Here is a 22,225-nt window from a genome sequence, read left to right as displayed (position 1 = left end):
GGATGAGTTTAAGAGCACTGTATTCAAAGACAGATCAATCAAAATGGCCCAAACTGAATCACAGAGAAAATGTAAAAAATATAAACACCATCTGGGAGAATATCAAAGGTCAAATATACATGTAACTGAAGTCTCTGAAGAATGAAAGAAGGAACCAAAGCAAAAGGAACATCTATAGAGAGAAAGCACAAAAATTTTCCGTAACTGCTAAAATGGCATCAATCACAAGAAGCTTACAAAATGCCAGAAAGGATAAATATAAAAGCAATCACAATTAGATACAGCAGAGTAAAAATGCTTAAAAAAACAAAATCTTTTAAAAGCCAGAGAAGAAAGCATATACTTCATCTAGAAAATAAAAACAATGGCTCATATCATCAAAAACAGAAGCCAATAATGGAATAACAGCATTGAAACAAAGTGCTAAAAACAACAACAACAACAACTACAAACCTAGAATTCTAAATCGAGTGAAAATATCCTTCAAATATTGACAGTGACATACAAGTATTTTCGGATAAAAGCTGAGACAATTCACTGCCAGCAAGCATACATTAACAGAAATGGTGAAGAAGTTTTTAAAGCTGAAGGGAAATGATTCCAGGTGAAAAAATGTATCTGCAGAAAGAAATGAAGAAAACTAGAAATGGTAATGTGAGTAAATATAAAAGACTACTATTCCTTAATTTCTTTTACAATATATTGATTTCTTAAAGCAAGAAAATAGTATTACGGGGCTATAAACATCAGAAATACAATGATAAAAATAGCACAAATGGCTGAAGTGAGATAAAATTATACTATTATGAGCCTCTTATATTAGTATATTAGTACAATGTTACACATATGAATGTAGCAGTGTAAAATTAATTAAAAGTGTTAAGGATGTATATTTTCATTAGAGCAATCATTAAAAAATTAAAGAGGTATAGCGAAGAAAAACACCAAAGATATATAAAAAGAAAACTAGAAATTATTAATACAAAGGAGGGTAGGAAAAGAGGAACAAAAGAAATTGGGAAAAAGAAGAAACAAATAGCAAGGTGGCAAATTTAAATCCAATCATGTCAGTAACAACATTCAACTTAAATGTATTAATTGCAATTAAAAATAAAGATTATCAGACTGGATAAAAATAATAAGACCTAAAATATTCTGCTTATAAGAAACATACTTTAAACAGAAAGACAAAGGATTGAAAATAAAGCATAGGGGAAGATATGTCATGTCAATATTAATCACAAGAAAGCTGGAGAGGATATAGTAACATTTGAAAAATAGAAAAACAGGCAAGAGATCCAGAAGCAGGAATTCAAGCAGCAGCAGTTACGTGAAATCTCACCCTTATCTGACAGAACTGGTGCTGAGAATATGTGAGTGAACTAGTAACTCGAGACTAAAAGTATGAAAGCAAAGCATAAGAGAATATACACTGAGAAAATCATTTTACTTAAAAATTTTACCTGATCTTTCAATATTCCCCACAAAAACATCTGCATATAAAATTGAGATTGTTTTCAATGCCATGATGTTAGACGGCATAGTAGTTACAGAATTGGTATTTAAAAGGGTGATCCAACACTGCTTCTACCCTTCCAACTTTCACTTCTGGAGAAAAACGGAAAGGTCTATCTGTTCAAAATTCTTTTCTATTACTTTATAAATCTTCATATTTCTGGTTACACTGAAATATACCATAAAGGGGAGATGAAACTCATTAACATCCACTAGACTAATTCTTTGTAAGGCTTACAGTTTGATTTAACCTTCATGGTAGTCCCTCTACCCTGCTGCCTCCACAAGAATCCATCCTACCTTTCACGTGCTTTGCTGTCAGACTTGTTGTTACAAAGAAATTTATACTGTCTATTGAACTTAGTTCTTAATTTCTTGTCACCTGGCTTCTATATCTACCATTGGGCTATAGTTCTAACTGTTACAAGGATTATCGTAACTTACTGCCACCACATTGTCTAAAGGTTCATTTTCCTTGGCTTCTGAAGTACAGGACATGGCAAAGGGGCTATCAATCCTGAGCTTCCTGACAGCACCACACACTATGGCAACTCTATTCACAATCTGTGACTTGTGCTTTCCAACCTATATATTGCTTCCAATAATTTTTGCTCTATTTCTACATAACTGAATGCTTCCCAAACATCAAGTCTCAAATTAAATATCATCAGATTCCAGTTCCAAGATTATAACTAGATAAAGCAATGTCTCCTATAGTATTTGTTCCTCTCAATGTACTTACAAGATAGGAAGTGGTGAATTGTGTCCTTAATAACATACAATCAGGTTTCATAATAATTAGTATAAAGGCAAATAATACTTTTTGAAATACTGTATACTAGTATATTACTAAGCAATTTATCAACATGCTATATAGTCCAACAGAATGGCTAAAAACTATGCCAAAAAGAGCATTCTCTTACCTGATATATTCCTCTTTATTTTCTTCTGTTACAAGAATATTGCCACCATTGGGTTTCAAATCATGACTCTTGATTTCACCTAAAATTTCTTTATCAACGGAGAAATACATTTCCAAACCACACTCCTCAATATTGTTTTCTCTGCCCAAATGAAAGTAACACTGTTACACTAATTCAATCATTTAAGGTTCTTTTTAAAACTAAAGGACTATGTTCTTCAGTAATTAATGTTTTAGTCACTAAGTCTTGTCCAACTCTTTTGCAACATCATGGACTACAGCCTGCCAGTCTCCTCTATCCATGGGATTCTCCAGGAAGAATACTGGAGTGGGGTGCCAATTCATTCTCCAGGGGATCTTCCCAACTCAGGGGTCAAATCCTTGTCTTCCTGCATAGGCAGGTGGATTCTTTACCACTGAGCCACCTGGGAAGCAGTATATTCTTCAATAATTATTGTTAAACTGTAACATCAGAATAACAAAGCTGGAATATGATGCTCTAATAGTCATATTTTGCCTAAGATTTTTGGGTATATTTCTATAAAAATAATCATACTGAATAATGAGATTTAACGTAAATCATGTAAATTCAGTAAACCAACTACATGCTTACAGTCTGAATACATTACCAATACTATAAAGAAAGCATACAGACTAGAGACTTCCCCGGTGGTCCAGTAGCTAAGACTTCAATGCAGGGGGCCCGGGTTCAATCCCTGGTCTGGGGAACTAGAACCCTCATGCTGCAACTAAAAGATCCTGCATGCCCCAAAGGAGATCAAAGATCCTGTGTGCCACAAACTGAGACCGAGCAAAGCCAAAGAAATAAATATTTTTTAAAAAAGAAAACATATAGATTATATTTTGATATTTAAAAGGAAACAAACTTACTTAACCCAGATGAGAGAATTGTAAAATTCTGGATCAATCGATTCTAAATCCTTCAGTCCAACTGGTTTATTCAAGATACGCTTATAGAATGGCAAAGAAAAACCTGTGTCTATGAATTTCCCATGGAACAGAGCCTATGCAAGAAGAAAACAATCCATAATTTTATAATGGTCACTGTATTTCAGAATGTTAAGATGAGTTCTTCAGTTAAAAGACAAAACAAACTCCCCATCATACAATCTATTATGGAATATTTCTGGGAAAAGGGAAGATATAAGAACCCAATCTTAAGACATGTCTTAGTGATGAGAAAATTTCCAACGAGAAAGTTAAAGGCACAATGCTTTAGTATTGCTGAATTAGCAAAGTAAACACAGTTCTCCACTTGAACTTACCATTGCAATAAACCTGCCAATAAAACGAAAATATTTCAGGTGATCTGGATTGATGTAAGAAGCGGGGTTTATCTGCAAGCAGTAGTTATCCTTCCCTGCATATTCAAACAGGCAATACATTGGGTTCAACACCTCATGTGACAAAAGAAAGAACCATTCTCTGAAACCAAAAGAAAATTTAGGGTGAAAAATCTTGTAAGTAACCATACCAATAAATCAAAGAGAAGTGCTATAAAGCTCTCAGGAATCTATACTCCTCACGTGGTGATATTTCTCTAGTTTCACATTGATTTTTACAGCTTCTGTACAAACCGCCATCTATTTTACAAAGATATTTACACACTGCTTATTTCAAAGAATCTAAGACATCATTGACTTTAAAGACAACATTATTTGATGAACCACTAAAAAAAATTTCCAACTGTAATACACATCTCAGTTTCAGAGATGTTAAAATATGAAAACTTCAGTCTTAGAATCAGTGAAATACTAAACATAGGCAAGTTTAAACATCACTGTTGACCCATGTGGTTAGAGTAGCTGAAACAAGTCTAACATTATTCCATCCATGTCCAAGCCCCTCAGTGATGCTCATTAAGTGCTACTGCTCTCTTAAATATGAAAAAACTTCCAATATCACAGAGGCAATAAAACACTTAATTCAAGCTACTCATTCATTAGAAAAATACACTGAGAAGCTCTAATTCAAATGCTGTGAAAGTATCAACCAATACTAATGTAAGATTATAGTTACTAACTATGTAACAGGGGTGAGGATCTGGCAGAACAGTAGGCAGAGTGAATCTGGGGCAATTTATCAGTTCATGCCCGAGATTTCTTTTTTTGTTGATTTATGGCCTCTGGTGGTAGTCTTGCTTATACTTAATACTACTAGCTAGGAATGAATGATTACCCTCCTCCTGAATTATCTTTACTTTAAACAAAATTAAATGTTTCTACTCATATTTTTATTTACCTGTGATTACTTCATACATTTTGAAATATGAACTTTGAAATTTAAACCTAAGTAAAAACCACTAAAATGCAGCGACCAGTTAGTGACTCCACAAAGACTCAGGGTCTGAAGTAGGATATTAATAAACTATATTTCTACACTTTACAGCAATCCCAGAGAAGCAGTTATGATCACTCTTATTATACAGATGAAGGCAGTTGCCCCAAGTCATACTACTAAGTACAGAAAAAGGATTCAAATGCAATCTTGACTTCAAAATCCTTGGCTTTTTGTAAGGCCACTGATATGCAAATTTTTAACTCTGTATGATATATCATTATGGAATAAGCAAAGCAACTTGCTGCTTGAGTCTGTCTTCCAGGGTTTGATTAGAAGCTTCAACATTAAGAAAAGAGAATTTAAAATTTCAAGTCCTATTTTATATAGCCTTCTATACTCTCAAAACAGATATATATATATATTAAACTCAGTTAGGAACTGAATGACTATTATTTCTATCAACAGTCTGTGTTGCAGAATGTGTCCTGAACACTCTAGGGCCTTGTACGTTTTACGGAACAGATATACAGTCAACTGAACACCGGCTTCTAGTTTGATGATGTGAAACTTGCATCCAGGCTCTACAACTTAGTTATGTGTCTCTGGTGACTCTCTATACCTCATTATTACCTGGAAAATTCTCTCACAGAATTATCCTGATGAATAAATGAGTGATGTGGGTGAAATCAACTAGCGGTACCTTAGAGAGAGAAGTGTTCAATTAATGGCTTTTGAAGTTTTATAACTACAACATTTAATAAAGGTACAAAAATTTGCTACATTTCATTTTCCTGAAATAGAAAATTGAGAAAATACTTGCAAGCAAAGTGTAATGATACCTTTGGAGGAAAGGAACTAAGTTCTGAGTATTCATATTATCACTACCTTGCTACACCTCCATAATCTAAACCTTCTTCTCCTGGAAAAATCACCCACAAACGTCTTCGCAGATCTTGAGGACTGAAGCTCATTATCTACCAAAAAAAAAAAAAAAGGTATAAAAATTGGTAAAAGTAGAAACACCTTAATCACTTACTTCCAGGTTAGAAATCTCCTTCATTATAAGTAACTTAAATTCCTCAGGATATAGAATGGTGTTTGTAGTTTGGTCAATTCCACACATATTAGAAAATACATTAAAGTTTCATAATATTTTATAAATTACACATATTTATATTTCTCTATACTTTATATATAATTTTCTTTTAAAGATCCTACCACTGCTTGACTCTGTCTTCCAGGGTTTGATTAGAAGCTTCAACATTAAGAAAAGAGAATTTAAAATTTCAAGTCCTATCTTATATAGCCTTCTATACTCTCAAAACAGATATATATATAACAATTTTTTTATATATATAAAAATATATTTATAACAAAAATATATTTATAGCAAAATAACAATTTTGTTATATATATATATAACAAAATTCCTTCTCTCACTTGCTTAGAGCAGAGTAACTGACCACAATCAGAGGTTAGGTCCTTATTTGGTCTGGGCCAGGTTTCAGTTTGTTTTATACCCAAAAGGTACACATAATAGCCAATTGGCTAACTTGGAAATGAAAAACAGCAGCTGTGAGAGAACAGTTACCTTGGAAACTCGTTCTCAGTGGAAAACTGGAAAAATTGCTCAAAGTTTGTATTCTACTACAGTAGTTAATATGATCATCTTCATATTTTTAGGACAGTGCCATTACTGAGCAACAGTGGAGAGGTCAGTCAGGTTCTTCCTTTTTAAAAGTATTTAAATACTTGCCCCAAACTGAGCATGTAGATTACAAACATTACTCTTAGAACAAAAACAATGACATGGAGAGAAGAAAGTCCATACAATGAATCTATTTTATAAAGGCACAAGAATGAACAATCAAATTTAAATATCTAGAGAGGCCCAGGAAGTGACCTGCTTATTCTAAGGATCTCTCAGTTCCTATACTTTCATGAATTCATATCCCACATGAAACAAATAATTTGATGCTTATGACAAATGTTCTACAAATACTATAGGCTAGAAATATACCAGTGGAAATGAGATATGTAGTTAAAATTATCTTTTTTGTTCATTTGTTCCTTCTGGTTACTCTTTGTCCCTGTGGCTGCTCCCCAAACCACAGGATAGTCCCTGATCTCGTCTGCTGTTCCCCTTTAAATAATACCCTTTAACAAATGTCTCATATGAAGGAGGGCTTTGCAGATGGTGTTAGTGGTAAAGAACCCAACTACCAATGCAGGAGATGTAAGAGACACAGGTTCAACCCTTGGGTAGGGAATATCCCCTTGAGGAAGGCATGGAAACCCACTCTAGTATTGTTGCCTAGAGAATCCCATGGACAGAGGAGCCTGGCAGGGTCGCAAAGAGTCAGACATGACTGAAGTGACTTAGCACACCCAGCACACAAGATGAAGGAAAAAAGGAAATGCTTCTCCTGCCATTTTCCCCATAAGCAGTTTTGCTATGTCAAAACACACGCCACCCTAAACAACTTTATCCAAACATTACGAAGAAAATCTGATGTTAATTTTGTTATATGTCACTCTTCCAAAGCAAACACATTTTTAAGTTACTTCACATTTATTGGATGGATGTACAGTCTAGGGTAAGAATTTTTTAAAACTGTTTTAGCACCACCTGGTCTGTCATTCTGCAGAAGTCTCCAGTGTCAGGCGCTAAAGGGACATTTACTCATGTCTGCATCTTTTCAGCACTGCTATCATCAAGTCATGCTCCAAGAAACTGGCTCACCAGGGACTGACCACTCAGCGACTACATACTGGTTATGAACATGAAAAGAAGAAACAAGCAACAATGGAACAGAGAATGGCCTTGGAGCTTTGCTTACATCAGACCAAGAGAAGGACTCATAATTCCCTAAAGTGGACTTAGTGAAGCTCTGTTCCTAAAAAACTATCTGTCCTGCTTAGCAGGATGCCAACCAGCATTTCCCTTCAAGGTTAATAACTGCGGTTCCATTAGTAAAGAATGTCATTGTTTCTGAAAGTAAGCAGACAGCCACTGTCAACTATCTCAATCTTTTTTCTGTTTGCATGCAGTTTGGCACTTCGTGAAGCTGTAGCTACCAAAATTATCATAAAGGTTTGATAATAAAGAATCACATCCACATCTGTCCATAAAACAAGAACAAACCGGAAGTTTTCATATTAAGATATTTTTCTCACTGGTTATTTTCATACAACAATCACTTAATGATTGCGTGCATACTCAGTTGCTTCAGTCATGTCCAACTCTTTGCAACCCTATGGACTGTAGCCTGCCAAGCTTCTCTGTCCATGGGATTCTCCAGGCAAGAATACTCAAGTGGGTTGCCATGCTCTCCTCCAGGAGTTCTTTCCAACCCAGGATTCGTACCCACGTCTCCTGAGACTCCTGTGACTCCTGCATTGCAGGTGGATTCTTTACGGGCTGAACTACCAGGGAAGCCCAATCACTTAATACTTAGCTGCATTTGGTTGGTAAGCAAAGTTGTAAAATGGACCAAGCAGTAAAGTAACTCAGGTTCTAAAGATAACCAAAACATTTGAGACTACTCCTGAGAACATTATTTTTAGATACTGTCATCAATGACCAATTACACTTTTTACTACATAAAAAAACTCCTAAAATTATAAGAATAAATATGCTTATTGTAAAGATGCAAGTATAAATATAAATTCTCCCTCTCTTTCTCTACCTGGAGCCAACAGTCTTCATATGAACTTTGTTCATATGGAACTTTGGTAGACGTTTATCTACCAAAAGCCTATTTTCTTACTTAAATATCTATTTCAAATCAAATACTGAGTTTAGAAATGGAAACATGAAACTAGTATTAAATTACTATGACATTTCAAAAGCACAGAACATACACATACACAAGACACACACACAAAGCTATCTGCAGTTTCCTAAATTTTAAGTACTAAGGAATCTGATGATGAAATTAGACTTAAAAAATTGAAGGACTTCATCTCAAAAAATTACAGTGTTTAGATTAAACTGCCAGCACCAAAACGTTTTGCGTTAGAAGCCAGGGGGCAAACCTTTGAGTGAATAAAACAGTACCTGCTGAAAGGAATCCTCAAACAATGTTTTTCTTGTCACTGTAATCTTTATGTGCTGTGGCATGGCCAGTTGCTGAAATATAAGAATGTCTTAAGTCAACTCTCACCATTAAAATGGCCTATCGAAAAACCGAAAGAATAAAGTTTTCCTTTTTTTCATTTACAGTAACAAGTAGACTATGAATATGAATTTTTATTTAATAATGTTTAACCATACATTTGTGAGTATTCATGCTAATTATAAATCATCTGATATATAAAAACAGAAGAAAGAAGATGTTGTACACACTAGTGATTACTTAATGAGTCAAATTTTTACTTAAATTTTCAAATTTCCTTCTCCAGGGGATCTTCCTGACCCAGGGATCAAACCCGGGTCTCCCGCATTGTAGCCAGACGCTTTACCATCTGAGCTACCAGGAGAGATCTAAATTTTCAAAGTTAATTCAAATTCTTTTGGCTTACATGGGCCCACTTAATTATAAGAGTTTGAAGTTTAAAAATATTCATCACAGTCACACTTGGACTAGTGCATTTATTTTATTGAGAACCCATAAACCACTAATTCACTAAACATTTATATTAAAAATAACTGATAATGTCTGTTAAAAATACTCTGAATATAATCACATATGTGCACTAATGTATCTATCAAAGTGACACATACACATGGATCTATCAAAGTCATACCAAATGCTCGATATGAAAGGAGCTGGTTACAATTTATACACCAGAAAAAGTTTTAACTCATTTGAAAATTTCTCCAACTTGAAAATGAGTAGCAATGCTTCCTTATTCAAATGGTTTCAAAATTTATTCTTCTGGACAAAAGAAGTCATAAATTATCTAAGTGATAAATCTATTTCTTGAATCTAAAAACAGAAAAAGTCCAACCCTTCCATATTTTTTACCTGTTTGTCTATACATTAATTCTACAATCACTGATTGTGTAAGCAACACTGTAAAAGGAGTACAGAAATACAGTACTGGTACTAACCTGACACCAGAAACGGAAATACTGAACCTTTGCCTTGAAGTCCCGTACATAGGCTATCTGGGGTCCATTGTCTCTGAGGAAGAATGTTAATAGGACATAAATCTGCTTGTAAGATAAAATACTGAAGGAAAACACAATATCACACCCCCTAAGTACTTAGTAGTTAAATACAAAAATGTCCCAGTACAACATACTCCTAAAACCACCTTAAAAATGAAATATTCCCCATGACTACTTTTAAATAAGAAAACAGAAATACACTTTGATCTTTTTAAAGCCGCTGTTTCTGAGATTCTCTCTTATATTCAGCCAAATATAACAGAGCTAGGTAAAGGAGGTTTTGTCTGAAAAGGGCATCTATTCCCAAATTCACTCTCCTTTCTCCTTAATAGAATTTTGAGATTTACTTGGGCAGACTGCTACCTAGGATAAAAACACTTCCCAGTGTGGCTGTGTGACTTAACTATGGCTAGTGATCTTTAGTGGAAGTGCTATTGAATAGGACTTCCAGGAAGGAAGGCTCTTTTAAAGAGAGCTGGGATAGCTGGAAAGGGATTTTCTTCCCCCTTTCCAATTTGTTCTTCCTCCATATCGCAGCTTGGAGTGGGACTATGACAGCTGAAGCCTCAAGCAGCTATCACAAACTATTAGGTGACTCTCCCAGAGATGATGGTCTGGCATGGGAGGACAGAAAGAAAGAAGCTCAGATCACTGATGAAACCGTGGGCTTTCAAACTAGGCATGGACTTCACACCACAAGATTGTTTGCTTTTTCTCTGAGCTACTGTTAAATTCATTTTCTAAATGTTCAATGTAGAAATACAATTGATTTTATATATTGACTTTGTATCTGGCAACACTTAAATTCACTTGCTAGTTCTAGTAGTTTTTTTCCCTAGATTCCATATGATTTTTATACAGACAATTGTGTTACCTGTGATCTCCGTGAAAAAAGAGTTTTACTTCTTTCCTTTCAATCTTATTTCTTTCCCATCTCAAAGGACTACCAATACAATGTTGAATTTGCAAGTAAGGGCAGAAGAAATACTTGTCCTATTCCTGATCCTAAGAGGTATTTTGCCATTAATCTTATACAGATACTATTTTTAAGACAAGAAAGTTTCTAAGGCAGCTGAAAGTTTATAGTAAACTAGCACTGTATTTTGTATACTCTGTACATTGCTTTTTCTCCTTTAATCTAGTAATGTGCTGAATTTAATAGGTTTAGTATACAAAATTCAATCAGTCTTGCATGGGGAAGAGGGACTCCACATGATGATGGTGTAATATCCCTCCTATATCTTGCTGGACTTAATTTGCCATTATTTTGGTAAAGATGCTTACATCTGTGTTGATAAAAATATTACTCAATAATTTTTGTATACTGTTTTTGGCTGATTTTGGTATCATACAATGAGATATCACTTCATACTAACTAGGATGGCATTATACACATCATGTACGGATGTGAGAGTTGGACTATAAAGAAGGCTGAGCAGCAAAGAACTGATGCTTTCAAATCGTGCTGGAGAAGACTCTTGAGAGTCCCTTGGACAGCAAGGAGGTCAAACCAGTCAATCCTAAAGAAAATCAACCCTAAATATTCACTGGAAGGGCTGAAGCTGAAGCTCCAATACTTCGGCCACCTGATATGAAGAGCCAGTTCACTGGAAAAGACACTGATGCTGGGAAAGACTGAAGGCAAAGAAGGTGGGAGAGGATAAGATGGTTAGACAGCATCACAGATTCAATGGACATGGATGTGAGCAAACTCCAGGAGATGGTGAAGGACAGGGAAGCCTGGCATGCTGCAGTCTATGGGGTCACAGAGTTGGACACCACTTAGCAACTGAACACCACCACCACACATACACACACACACAGAGTAACAACTGTTGGCACTGATGTGGAAAACCTGGAACCCCATGTGCTCTACCAGTAAGAATATTAGGACAGTATGCCCACTGTGGAAAAGTCTGGCAATGCCTCAAAAAAGCACAGAATTATCATTTGATTCAACAGTTCTGAGTATATACACAAAAGAACTGAAAGCAAGGACTTAATGAGATATTTGTACACTCATGTTCACAGCATCATTCACAATAGCCAAAAGGTGGAAATAATTCAAATGTCCATGAGCCACATGTATACACGAAATATGGTAACACATAAAATGGATTATTATTCAGCCTTAAAAAGGAATGATGGAGAAAGCAATGTCCCAACCCACTCCAGTACTCTTGCCTGGCAAATCCCATGGACGGAGGAGCCTGGTGGGCTGCAGTCCATGGGGTCACTAGGAGTCAGACACGACTGAGTGACTTCACTTTCACTTTCACGCATTGGAGAAGGAAATGGCAACCCACTCCAGTGTTCTTGCCTGGAGAATCCCAGGGATAGGGGAGCCTGGTGGGCTGCCATCTCTGGGGTTGCACAGAGTCGGACAAAACTGAAGCAACTTAGCAGCAGCAAAAAGGAATGAAATTCTGATAAAAGCTAAAACATGGATGAACCTTGGAAACATGATGCTAAGCGAAAGAAGCCAGTCACAAAGGACAAATTATGTGATTAGTCAAATCACAGGGACAGAAGGTAGAATGGTAGTTATCAGGGACTGGGGGAGAACAAGAGTGAAGACTTTACTGAGTACAGAGTATCAGTGTAGGATGTTAAAAAAACGTATTAGAGATGGATGGTGGTGATGGTTGCACAACAGTAAGTTTACTTAATGCCACTAAGATGTACACCTAGAATGTTCAACTTTGTTATGTCTATTTGACCACACACACACAAAACCCAAACAAAACACATTAAACATAGTTACTTTTCAAAAATGAAAAAGAAAGGAGCCTTCAAGTTAAAAGGTGATAGAAATGAAAGAATGTGGATATCATAAATCAGGGATTAATTGGTGAGCAGTACTGTATTGATAATTACTAAACACTTTCATTTAGTGCTGTGTTAACAGATAAAAATAGTAAGAACTGCACTTTTCAGTAATTGGTATCTTTACATCAAAATCTTAGAAATCAGTTTTACTTTTAATCGAGACATTTAGAAAACTTACAAGGCAGATTTTCCGGTGCGGGGATCTATATAGGTGGTTGTTCTTCTATTGTGGTCCACAAAATACGGAATCCCATCTACCGTGAATCTCATTTCCCAGCCTTCAGGTAAGGGCTTTTCATTTAATTGACTATAAAAAACATAGGAAAATATATAAACAAATAAAAAGTGTTAAGAGTTCCTTGTTTGCCAAGTACAGAAACTAAACATACCCATAAATGCAGTAGATATCTTCTAGAAAACCAGTTTTTAGTCTAGCATTTTCCAGCGGTTTACTAAAATCCGACAAGCATGGTAGACACGTGACCAGATCTATCAACCAGTCTTCTCTCGTCTACTCTGCCTGGATTACCTACCTGCCTGAACATCTCATGGTAACCAAGCTCCACCATTTCTGCCTTACAACTCTTCATGTTCATTCATCACAGCTTCCAATCCCTAGTACCATCCTTCTTGTTGTTCTGTTGTTTAGTTCTAAGTTGTGTCTGACTTTGCAACCCCATGGACTGTGGCACGCCAGGCTTCCCTGTCTCTTACTATCTCCCAGAGTTTGCTAACTCACATCCACTGGGTCGGTGATGCTATCTAACCATCTCATCCTCTGCCGCCTTCAGTCCTTCTAATGAATATTTAGGGCTGATTTCCTTACTCTGGCTCTATTTATCTTTTAAACTTTCAAAACAGCCACTTAAAAGGTTTTCCTGCTTTGAGTCTTACTCTGGTCCTTGACTCATTTCATATTGCTGACAGAATACCAAAACAGAGATCTGAACAAATCTATTCTCTTCTAAAGTGGTATCACTATTCATCACTAACCAAATACAAGATCTAAACGCCTCCATTTGGCCCTCACTTTGCCCCTATGCTGCACCCTCTATGTTCCATTTCAGTTTTACCTCTGCATTCTATCTCCAAGTCCCTTCCATGAACCCTGTGTAGTAGACGGCTACTCACCATTTCCCAAGACATTCTGCCAAACCTCCAAGGGAAGACTTTCCCCTTGTCCAGAATCTCTATTATTCTGTTAAGACAACTCAAATCTTTCTAAGGGAGTATGCCTAACCACTTACTTAATACCTGTCTTAAGATATTGCTTAAGCTCTTTAAACTTCAATGTTTCAAGTTTTATCCATATTTTCCAATTCATTTTTGTCTATTCTCCAGTTTCAATTTTCTCATCTGGTGGGTTTGGTGAGATGACAAAACAATGGAAATATTCAAGTTCACATCAGAAAGGAAGAAAAGGAGGGGTTGGTGGCATTTAATCTCACTGTTTTAGAGAGCCACTATTGCTGACAGGAGTGTCACTTTCCTCAAGTTTACTTCAGAAGAACAAAAGGCTTAGAATCACCGCCTAGAACAACATTTTGTGAACCACGTCAAAAAGTTAACATTTAACTATATTCATAGAACTACATGCAAATGTCAGACAAACAGACTATCTAAAACTTTTAAGAAGATAATGCTTCTCATTTGTTGTAGTCATATTTGCAGGACAGTATCAGCAACAAGTTGTCCTGAAAACAAATTGGGTAGAACTGGCTCATTGGTATTGTTTGTAAAAATATGATTATTTCCACTCTGAAGCTTTAAAAGGTTCAAGGGGGAACGAAAAATGATAACAAATCAGAGAAAGGTGATGTGGTCTAGTCTATCCTTAGTGATAGAATTTTAAAATTAAAAATGTTACCTATGAAATTCTTAACTATTACTTTTAAAGAAACTGAAAATACATATTTTAAAAGTTGAAAGCTAAGTGTTCTATTTATTTAGGCTGCCCTCTTGCTGCACATGGGCTTTCTCTAATTGTGTTGAGCGGGAGCTATGCTCTAGTTGCGGTCTAAAGGCTTCTTGTTCTGGTGGCTTCTGTTACTGTGGAACACAGGCTCTCAGCACATGGGTTTCAGTAGTTGTGGTACACGAACTTAGCTGCTCTGCATCATGTGGGGTCTTCCCAGACCAGGGATTGAACCCATGTCCCCTGCACTGGCAGATGGACTCTATCCACTCGACCACCAGGAAAGTCCCAAAAATATTTAAAGTTAAATACTATAACTATATAAAATGTGATCTGCTGGTACCCAGAAATAGATTTTAAATTTAAAGCATATAGAGGTTCTTAAAACTCTGACCTATGTGAGACATGAAGATTTAATCACACCCAAATAGAGATCAGACCTCTGCCCTCAGCTACTGGGAAAAGATCTCTACGCCTCTGGAATATCCTGCCTGTCAAGAGTATCTCTGAAGATATTTTGAAGCCCCTTTGAAGCTTAGGGTCTTCAAACATCAGACCGCTAATCAGGTGGTTTATAAAGGAGGCTTTGGGATATATGCCATTATCAGCTCTGACCTCTGGAATAAACTAGACACTAAAAGGTATTAGCCCATCTTTGGGGAAGAGCTGGAAACTGAAGGTTAGCTTTGCAGGCAGTACATGATGGAGCCCCATTAAAAAACTCTGGATACTAGAAAGGTGAGATTCCCTGGTTGGTAATATTCAAAACATACTATATTCCACATCAATTCGGGGTATCTGGAACCCTTCTCAGGCTCTGCCCTAAACATCTCTTCCTTCTATCATTCTAATTTATATCCTTTACCAGTAACAAATGTGGCTGTGAGTATAAAACGTTTCGATGAGTTCAAGTCTCTCTAGTGAGGTATTAAACCTGAAAGTCATTGGGGAGATGCCCTAATTTGTAGTCAGTCTCAAGTGAAAGTACCCCTGGAGACCTCCCAGCTTGTTGCTAATATCTTGCATGCTAAGTCACTTCGGTCATGTCCAACTGCTTGTGACCCCACAGACTGCAGCCCGCCAGGGTCCTTCAGGCAAGAATACTAGAGTGGGTTGCAGTGCCCTCCTCCAGAGGGTATTCCTGACCCAGGGATAGAACCAGTGTCTCTTACGTCTCTTATTCTTTACCACTAGTCCCACCTGGGAAGCCCCACCAGCTGGTGTGGCCTATATAAATATTTCTTTTAAAAACATAAGGTTTTAAAGCAGCATAAAATGATATAAAATCTTATGTTTCCATGTATAAGACAAATTTCTGTTGTTCAAGTCACTCCATATGTAGTACTGTTAAAGCACCTCTAGCAAACCAATACAGTATCACAATGTCACAAAGACAATTCTATATACATAGTAAATATTGAAAAGACAAGCTTGTAATAATGTATCCCTTTAGTGACACATTAACCAGCAAGTTCTTGTAATGATGTATGTTAACAATATTTTGAAATATCTGCAACAACTGCAGAATGGTATTTTAAAACATCTGGGATTTCTACTGGTGGCAAAGTCCTAGGATTGTTAATTCTACTATAGCTGTGACCTACAATCAAAATGGAAAGAACACTCAGTTTCAGGTAAAGGTTTGGACCTTGGTCCTGCACACACCAACATGTCTTTTCCCCCCTCTAAGTCACATACACCCTGAATTCTACTGAGAGATCTCAGCTTGCAAAACCCTGCTTTAGAATTAGTAAGCTGGTCTTACAACAAACAGGTAATTTTTTGGGAAAAAAAATATAATTGTATATTTTTTCTTTCTAAAATATGTGGGTGATTAAGACCTTTGGGGAAAGAATATGTAAGTCTGATCTTTTTCATAAATGAGTTGGAAATATGGTATAATCTTTAAGAGGTTATCTGTATACTAATAACTACAAGTTCTTACCCTTGATTTCTGGGGTCTTCCCATTGTGTAATACGAGTGTTGTGGTTGACAAAATATACTCTACCATTGCTGTCCGTTCTCTTCTCTTTAAAACAGAAAAAAAAAGAGGCAAAGTGTTATCGAGTTGGCATAGTCTTCTTCCTCAAATTAAGATGAGCTGATTTTGCCATTTTTCACTGCACTGTTGATTTTGTAGCTTTAAAATCATAACTTTAAAAGCTTTAATTTATTCTTTCACTACTAAATCTACATACTTACTCAAGTTATACAAATATCGTTATATCCTAGAAACTAAACAGATATAATTCACAATATCCTGCCCACAGAATCTTTCTGTTCAACCTAACCAACAGCAAGAATAATTAACTGTATTAAATTTGCATACATGACCTTATAGTAACCTTAACAGTCCCACAGAGTAGGTAGTTTTCACTTATCTTTAAAGATAAGGATTTTCAGACAGGCTAAGTGATCGGCCCCTAATCTCAGAATTAAGTAGTAGCTAGACTCTAGCTGATGCAGGATGGAAACTGACATCTCCATTCAGAGATTTTTATTTCATATCGCACCACCTCATTTCTGAAAATATAATGGGGGTATGTAATTTAACTGTTTTTTTGTTATGTGCTGAGTCACTGAGTTGTGTCTGACTCTTTGTGACCCCGTGGACTATAGCCCGCCAAGCTCCTCTGTCCAGGGCATCTTCCTGACCCAGGGATCAAACCTGGGTCTTCTGCATTGCAGGTGAATTCTTTACCATCTGAGTCACCAGGGAAACCTGTTTCTTTGCTATATGCTAGGTATTACTTAACTAGAGAAGACACTGTTTCAAAATACATCCTGTTCCGTAATACAACCGGTTTCCTATCCTAAATATCTATAGTAACGTTTTACACCAGAGTTGGGCAGCAGGGCTCCTCTTTAATTTACTGGATCTGTATCTGAAGCAGTGTGTTTCCCCACCTGCATCTTGTTTTAGGATTCTCCTAGTTCTCTTATACCCATTCTACACAATTGTTCTGCTTCTCTGAGCTTTCTCACTAAGTTTAGAAGATGTGTAGATGTCATTTTCTTTTAATAACCAAGTAGTTTTGAAATTTTAATATTAACATTAGTTCTGCTGTTTTGAATTATTGTTTTCTCTGCTCCATTACAAATTAATTATTCAAAAGATAGGTCTCTTCCACTGTCTAAATCTTTTAAATTTGGCCAAGATGTCTCAAAATGAACACTTAAGTATTCAATATTATAAAATGGATTTCCACTTTTTAAAAAGCATGGTTACCTTAAAATTACCAATTAAAAAAAAAGTAAGCTTAACTCCATGGTGAGAAAACCAATTTTTATTCCTATGGTTTGAAAGTTCATGTCTATTTTCCAAACAACACTTATGTAAAACTTTTGGACTTTTCTTTAAGCAAGATATTGCAGAATGAGCGTTAGGCTAAATTATATATAATATAGGCCTTGTCAAGGTAGTGTTTGGTAACTTTCAACTTCTCTCCAGCATTGAATCCATGATCTCAAGTAGCAGTGGGGTAGGGGGGTGGAAGGTGGGGGTAAGGCTGGTGCTAGGAAAGAAGGAATATATTGGTGAGTATCATGAATCTGCTCCCGACAGCTCTGCTACTTTCTCTACCAGCTGAGCCTAAAATGGAAACAAAACCTCTGAATATATAAAATACAGGAAATGGACTCTGCATCTTGTGACACACCCTAGATAGTAACTGTGACTTTGCTGGTCATGCCACCTAGACTGTGGAAACATGTAACCAACTTTAAGAACTGTCTCTGAGGCAAAAAGAAGCATCCACAGTACTATAGTTAGCTACATAATAAATAAAAAAGTCAATGTTCCAGAAAGTTTAAATTTAAATTTTTAAATACACTTACAGAATTTATAAATTTCTTGTACACCAACAATCTTAAGTAACTTTTGTAATCTAAAACTACCATCATAAGTGCCTAGTTGAGTATATATTTATCTATTAACTGCCATATAAGTTCAGATTTCAGGGCCAGAGATTCTCTCAAAAACCTAACATGAAGAGAGTCATTGCCTGGGTTCTCCAAGGAGTCTGAGGTCTGAGAGCCCTGGTGAGTTACTGACCTCAGCTAAGGACACCCTCATCTTACTCACAGTCAATGTTTATTGAATGGTGGCAGGAAGCTAGGGATGGCATGGAGATTTCCCATTTTTTTCTTTTCAGATAAACAGATTTAAGGCTTTGGAGTAGTTTTGCCTTATTTCAAAACTTTTTTTTTTGGTGTGCTTTGGTCTTTATCATTTTAAAATGTCTTATCCAAACAGTTTCTCTGTTCAATGAAAAATCTGAATAATGCTTTTTGACATTTTAAATATTTAGTTTGTGCACTTAGATTACAGCTCACACATTTGTAGTTCTGTGACTTTACTAGGTAGGCTTTCTAAATAAAAGCTTAAAAACATTTCAAAACGAAAACACAACTCCATCAAAGGCTAACACAAGGTAAGATAAAGTGGAAAGAAAGCTTAAGAGAATAAGGAAACCATACACATCACTAGTCAAGTGGTTTTTAAAGTAGTGGATTCCTAACGTAAGTTATTCTTCTGTTGTTACAAAACTATAGGGCTTTGATGTTGGTCTTTTGGTTAGCAATAAACTCAAACTTAGCTTAAACAGACTGTACAGTTGTATGAAGTCGTAAAAGTATTGTATGTACAATAAGTGAGGTTTCAAACTCCTGTAATTGTAATTGAATAGTCATTGTATTTTCTTGTGAACCATGTTTAATGGTTGTACCTCAAATCAGAAAACAAAATGAAGTGCTTTGGTAGGTTAACAAAATGATACCCAGGAAAAAAAAAAGAAAACTTATTCCTATGTTTGATCTAAGTATATAGTGCTGATACCAGCATTTCTTGCAAGAGGGTGTGAAGACCAAAACTTCAAAGATGGGACCTCAAACTTGCAAACTGAAGGCTCATGTGCTTAATGAGATGTGCTGTGATTACAGAGCTGATTTCTTACTTTGTTGAAAAATCATATGATAAACAATTCTGAAATTACTGAACACCAAACCTGAATACACAGCAAACCATTTCCTGACCTGATGAGTAAGGCACTGAACAACAGAAGCTTCTTGATGTTCTATGTATTCTTTCATAGCAACTCTGAAAATGAGAAGACAGCTTTGTACTTGATGGGTAAACCAGCTATAAAAAGCCCTATTAGACTATATTGTTGAACCAAAAGCATTCTTTGTTCTCCAGCCTCTACAGTTTGCATGTGTTATAAATTCTTCACTGTCAGCTTCTAATATAGTAATGTCTAGTCCAAGCATACAAAAGTCCGAAAGGGTAAGGAAGTGGGATTTAAAAATACATGGCATCACAAAAATAATGCTGACAATTTCAGAACACCAACACAGGCTATAAACTGGGATTTTATTTCCTGGATCAATGATGAGGGTCTATCAGGTGCTTCTCACTTAATACCAGAGCCATCCCTGGCTCCACAAATAAAGCATATGCCCCAAAGGAAGAGTTCAGTTCACAAATAAAGCAGTGCTCAGTCTAAATAACAGGATGATCATGAACTCATTTAAGAAGGGGGAGGGGCTGCATCTCAACTTCAGGAGCATGAAACCTAAAAATAAGCAGAACATAAAATAACCAAGGAAAAATTCTGATAACATACACAAGGAGGGATTGGGTCTCTAGAGGGAGTATTTCAGGGAGGTGTTGCTGGCTAAAATGAGAAAGATCCTGATGATGCAATGATAAACAAAGAAACAAGGACTAGCTCTGCAGGAAAGGCTTTTCAAATAAAGGCAACACAGACTGCAATTCATGCTTCTGTGAGCAAGAAACAATTTTTCTTAACAGCTACCCTAGAGAAGATACAAACTAGTTTGTGTTTCTAACAAAAGCAAATCAGGTCAAGGTTTTTCTGCAATAAAACCAAGAGGATTAATACACAACCTACAGATGTTTCAGTCCAACAGCTTCTCTTCTGTAACATGAATGTAAAACAACTCCTGAAATAAAGCTAAGACCATTCATGTCAGGAAATGCAACCAAACAGCTCTAGTTCATTTTTTTCTAAAGAAAAAATGTTTTCTCTAAGAACATTTTTTTCTAAGGTACTTCAAAACAATCATACACTGTCCATTATAAGGTCCCACAGAGCCAAAAGACCCCTTACCAAACTACCAGACACTGGTGAATAAGGACCTTCACCACTTTCATATGCCTTCCTTTTGTTTTATAAGCTAGTAACAATAATAGTTATAACTATGAACTATTACATTTTTTATCTGATTCACAGGAATGTTAAGGACAAATTACTTCAAGGGCAATTGTTGTTCAGTCACTCAGTCGTGTCTGACTCTCTGCAACCCCATGGACTGCAGCATGCCAGGCTTCCCTGTCCTTTACTATCTCCCTGAGTCTGCTCAACCTTGTTCATTGAGTCAATGATGACATCAAGTCATCTCATCCTCTATCGCCCCCATTCTCCTCCTACCCTCAATCTTTCTTAGCATCAGGGTCTTTTCCAATGAGTCAGCTCTTCACAACGGATGGCCAAAGTACTGGAGCTTCAGCTTTAGCAAAGTCCTTCCAATAAATATTCAGAGTTGATATCCTTTAGGACTGGTTTGATCTCCTTGCTGTCCAAGGGACTCTCAAGAGTCTTCTCCAGCACCAGTTTGAAAGCATCAATTCTTTGGCACTCAGCCTTCTTTATGGTCCAACACTCACATCCATACATGACTACTGGAAAAACCACAGCTTTGACTATATGGACCTTTGTCAGCAAAATGATGTCTCTGCTTTTCAATAGGCTATCTAGGTTGGTCATAGATTTTCTTCCAAGGAGCAAATGTCTTTTAATTTCATGGCTGCAGTCACCATCCGTAGTAATTTTGGAAACCAAGAAAATAAAGTCTGTCACTGTTTCCATTTTTTTCCCATCTACTTGCCATGAAGTGATGGGACCAGATCCCATGATCTTAGTTTTCTGAATGCCGAGTTTAAAACCAGCTTTTTCACTCACTCTTTCACTTTCAAGAGGCTCTTCAGTTCCTCTCCCTTTCTGCCATTAGGGTAGTGTCATCTGTATATCTGAGGTTATTGGTATTTCTCCTGGCAATCTTGATTCCAACTTGAGCTTCATCCAGCCTGTTCACATGATGTCCTCTCAATATAAGTTAAATAAGCAGGGTGACAATATACAGTCTTTACAAATTCCTTTCCCAATTTTCAACCAGTTTGTTGTTTCCATGTCCAGTTCTAATTGTTGCTTCTTGACCTGCATATAGGTTTCTCAGGAGGCAGGTGAGGTGGTCTGATATTCCTGTCTCTTGAAGAATTTTCCACACTTTGTTGTGATCCACACAGTCAAAGGCTTTATTTAGTGTAGTCAGTGAAGCAGAAGTAAATGCTTTTCTGGAATTTCTTGCTTTTTCTATGATCCAATGGATGTTGGCAATTTGATCTCTGGTTCCTCTGCCTTTTCTAAATCCAGCTTGTACATCTGGAAGTTCTTGGTTCACATGCTGTTGAAGGCTAGCCTGAAGGATTTTGAGCATGACCTTCTTGCACACAAAATGAATGCAATGGTGTGGTACTTTGAACAATCTTTGGCATTGTCCTTCACTGACCTTTTCTAGTCCAGTGGCCACTGCTGAGTTTTCCAA

At 36.5% G+C, this 22,225-nt stretch overlaps 1 protein-coding gene across 1 annotated transcript in view; it reads right to left on the bottom strand.

The window, feature by feature from the left end:
• The window catches only part of ITCH (itchy E3 ubiquitin protein ligase), a 69,082-nt gene that overhangs the window by 15,227 nt on the left and 31,630 nt on the right, over positions 1 to 22,225 (bottom strand). Inside the window, exons 11-18 of the mRNA XM_068987604.1 lie at positions 16,544 to 16,628; positions 12,862 to 12,990; positions 9,795 to 9,867; positions 8,799 to 8,870; positions 5,624 to 5,712; positions 3,724 to 3,883; positions 3,329 to 3,462; positions 2,439 to 2,579 (exon numbers count right to left, since the gene is read on the bottom strand). Of these exons, the coding sequence (XP_068843705.1) occupies positions 2,439 to 2,579; positions 3,329 to 3,462; positions 3,724 to 3,883; positions 5,624 to 5,712; positions 8,799 to 8,870; positions 9,795 to 9,867; positions 12,862 to 12,990; positions 16,544 to 16,628 (883 nt within the window). The remainder of the gene's footprint in view (positions 1 to 2,438; positions 2,580 to 3,328; positions 3,463 to 3,723; positions 3,884 to 5,623; positions 5,713 to 8,798; positions 8,871 to 9,794; positions 9,868 to 12,861; positions 12,991 to 16,543; positions 16,629 to 22,225) is intronic.

This window comes from Capricornis sumatraensis, chromosome 15 (genome assembly GCF_032405125.1).
Source record: "Capricornis sumatraensis isolate serow.1 chromosome 15, serow.2, whole genome shotgun sequence".
In the NCBI taxonomy this organism is placed as follows: Eukaryota; Metazoa; Chordata; class Mammalia; order Artiodactyla; family Bovidae; genus Capricornis; species Capricornis sumatraensis.
Note: the sequence above shows the minus strand (reverse complement) of the source record. Positions and strands in the feature narration are given on the sequence as shown.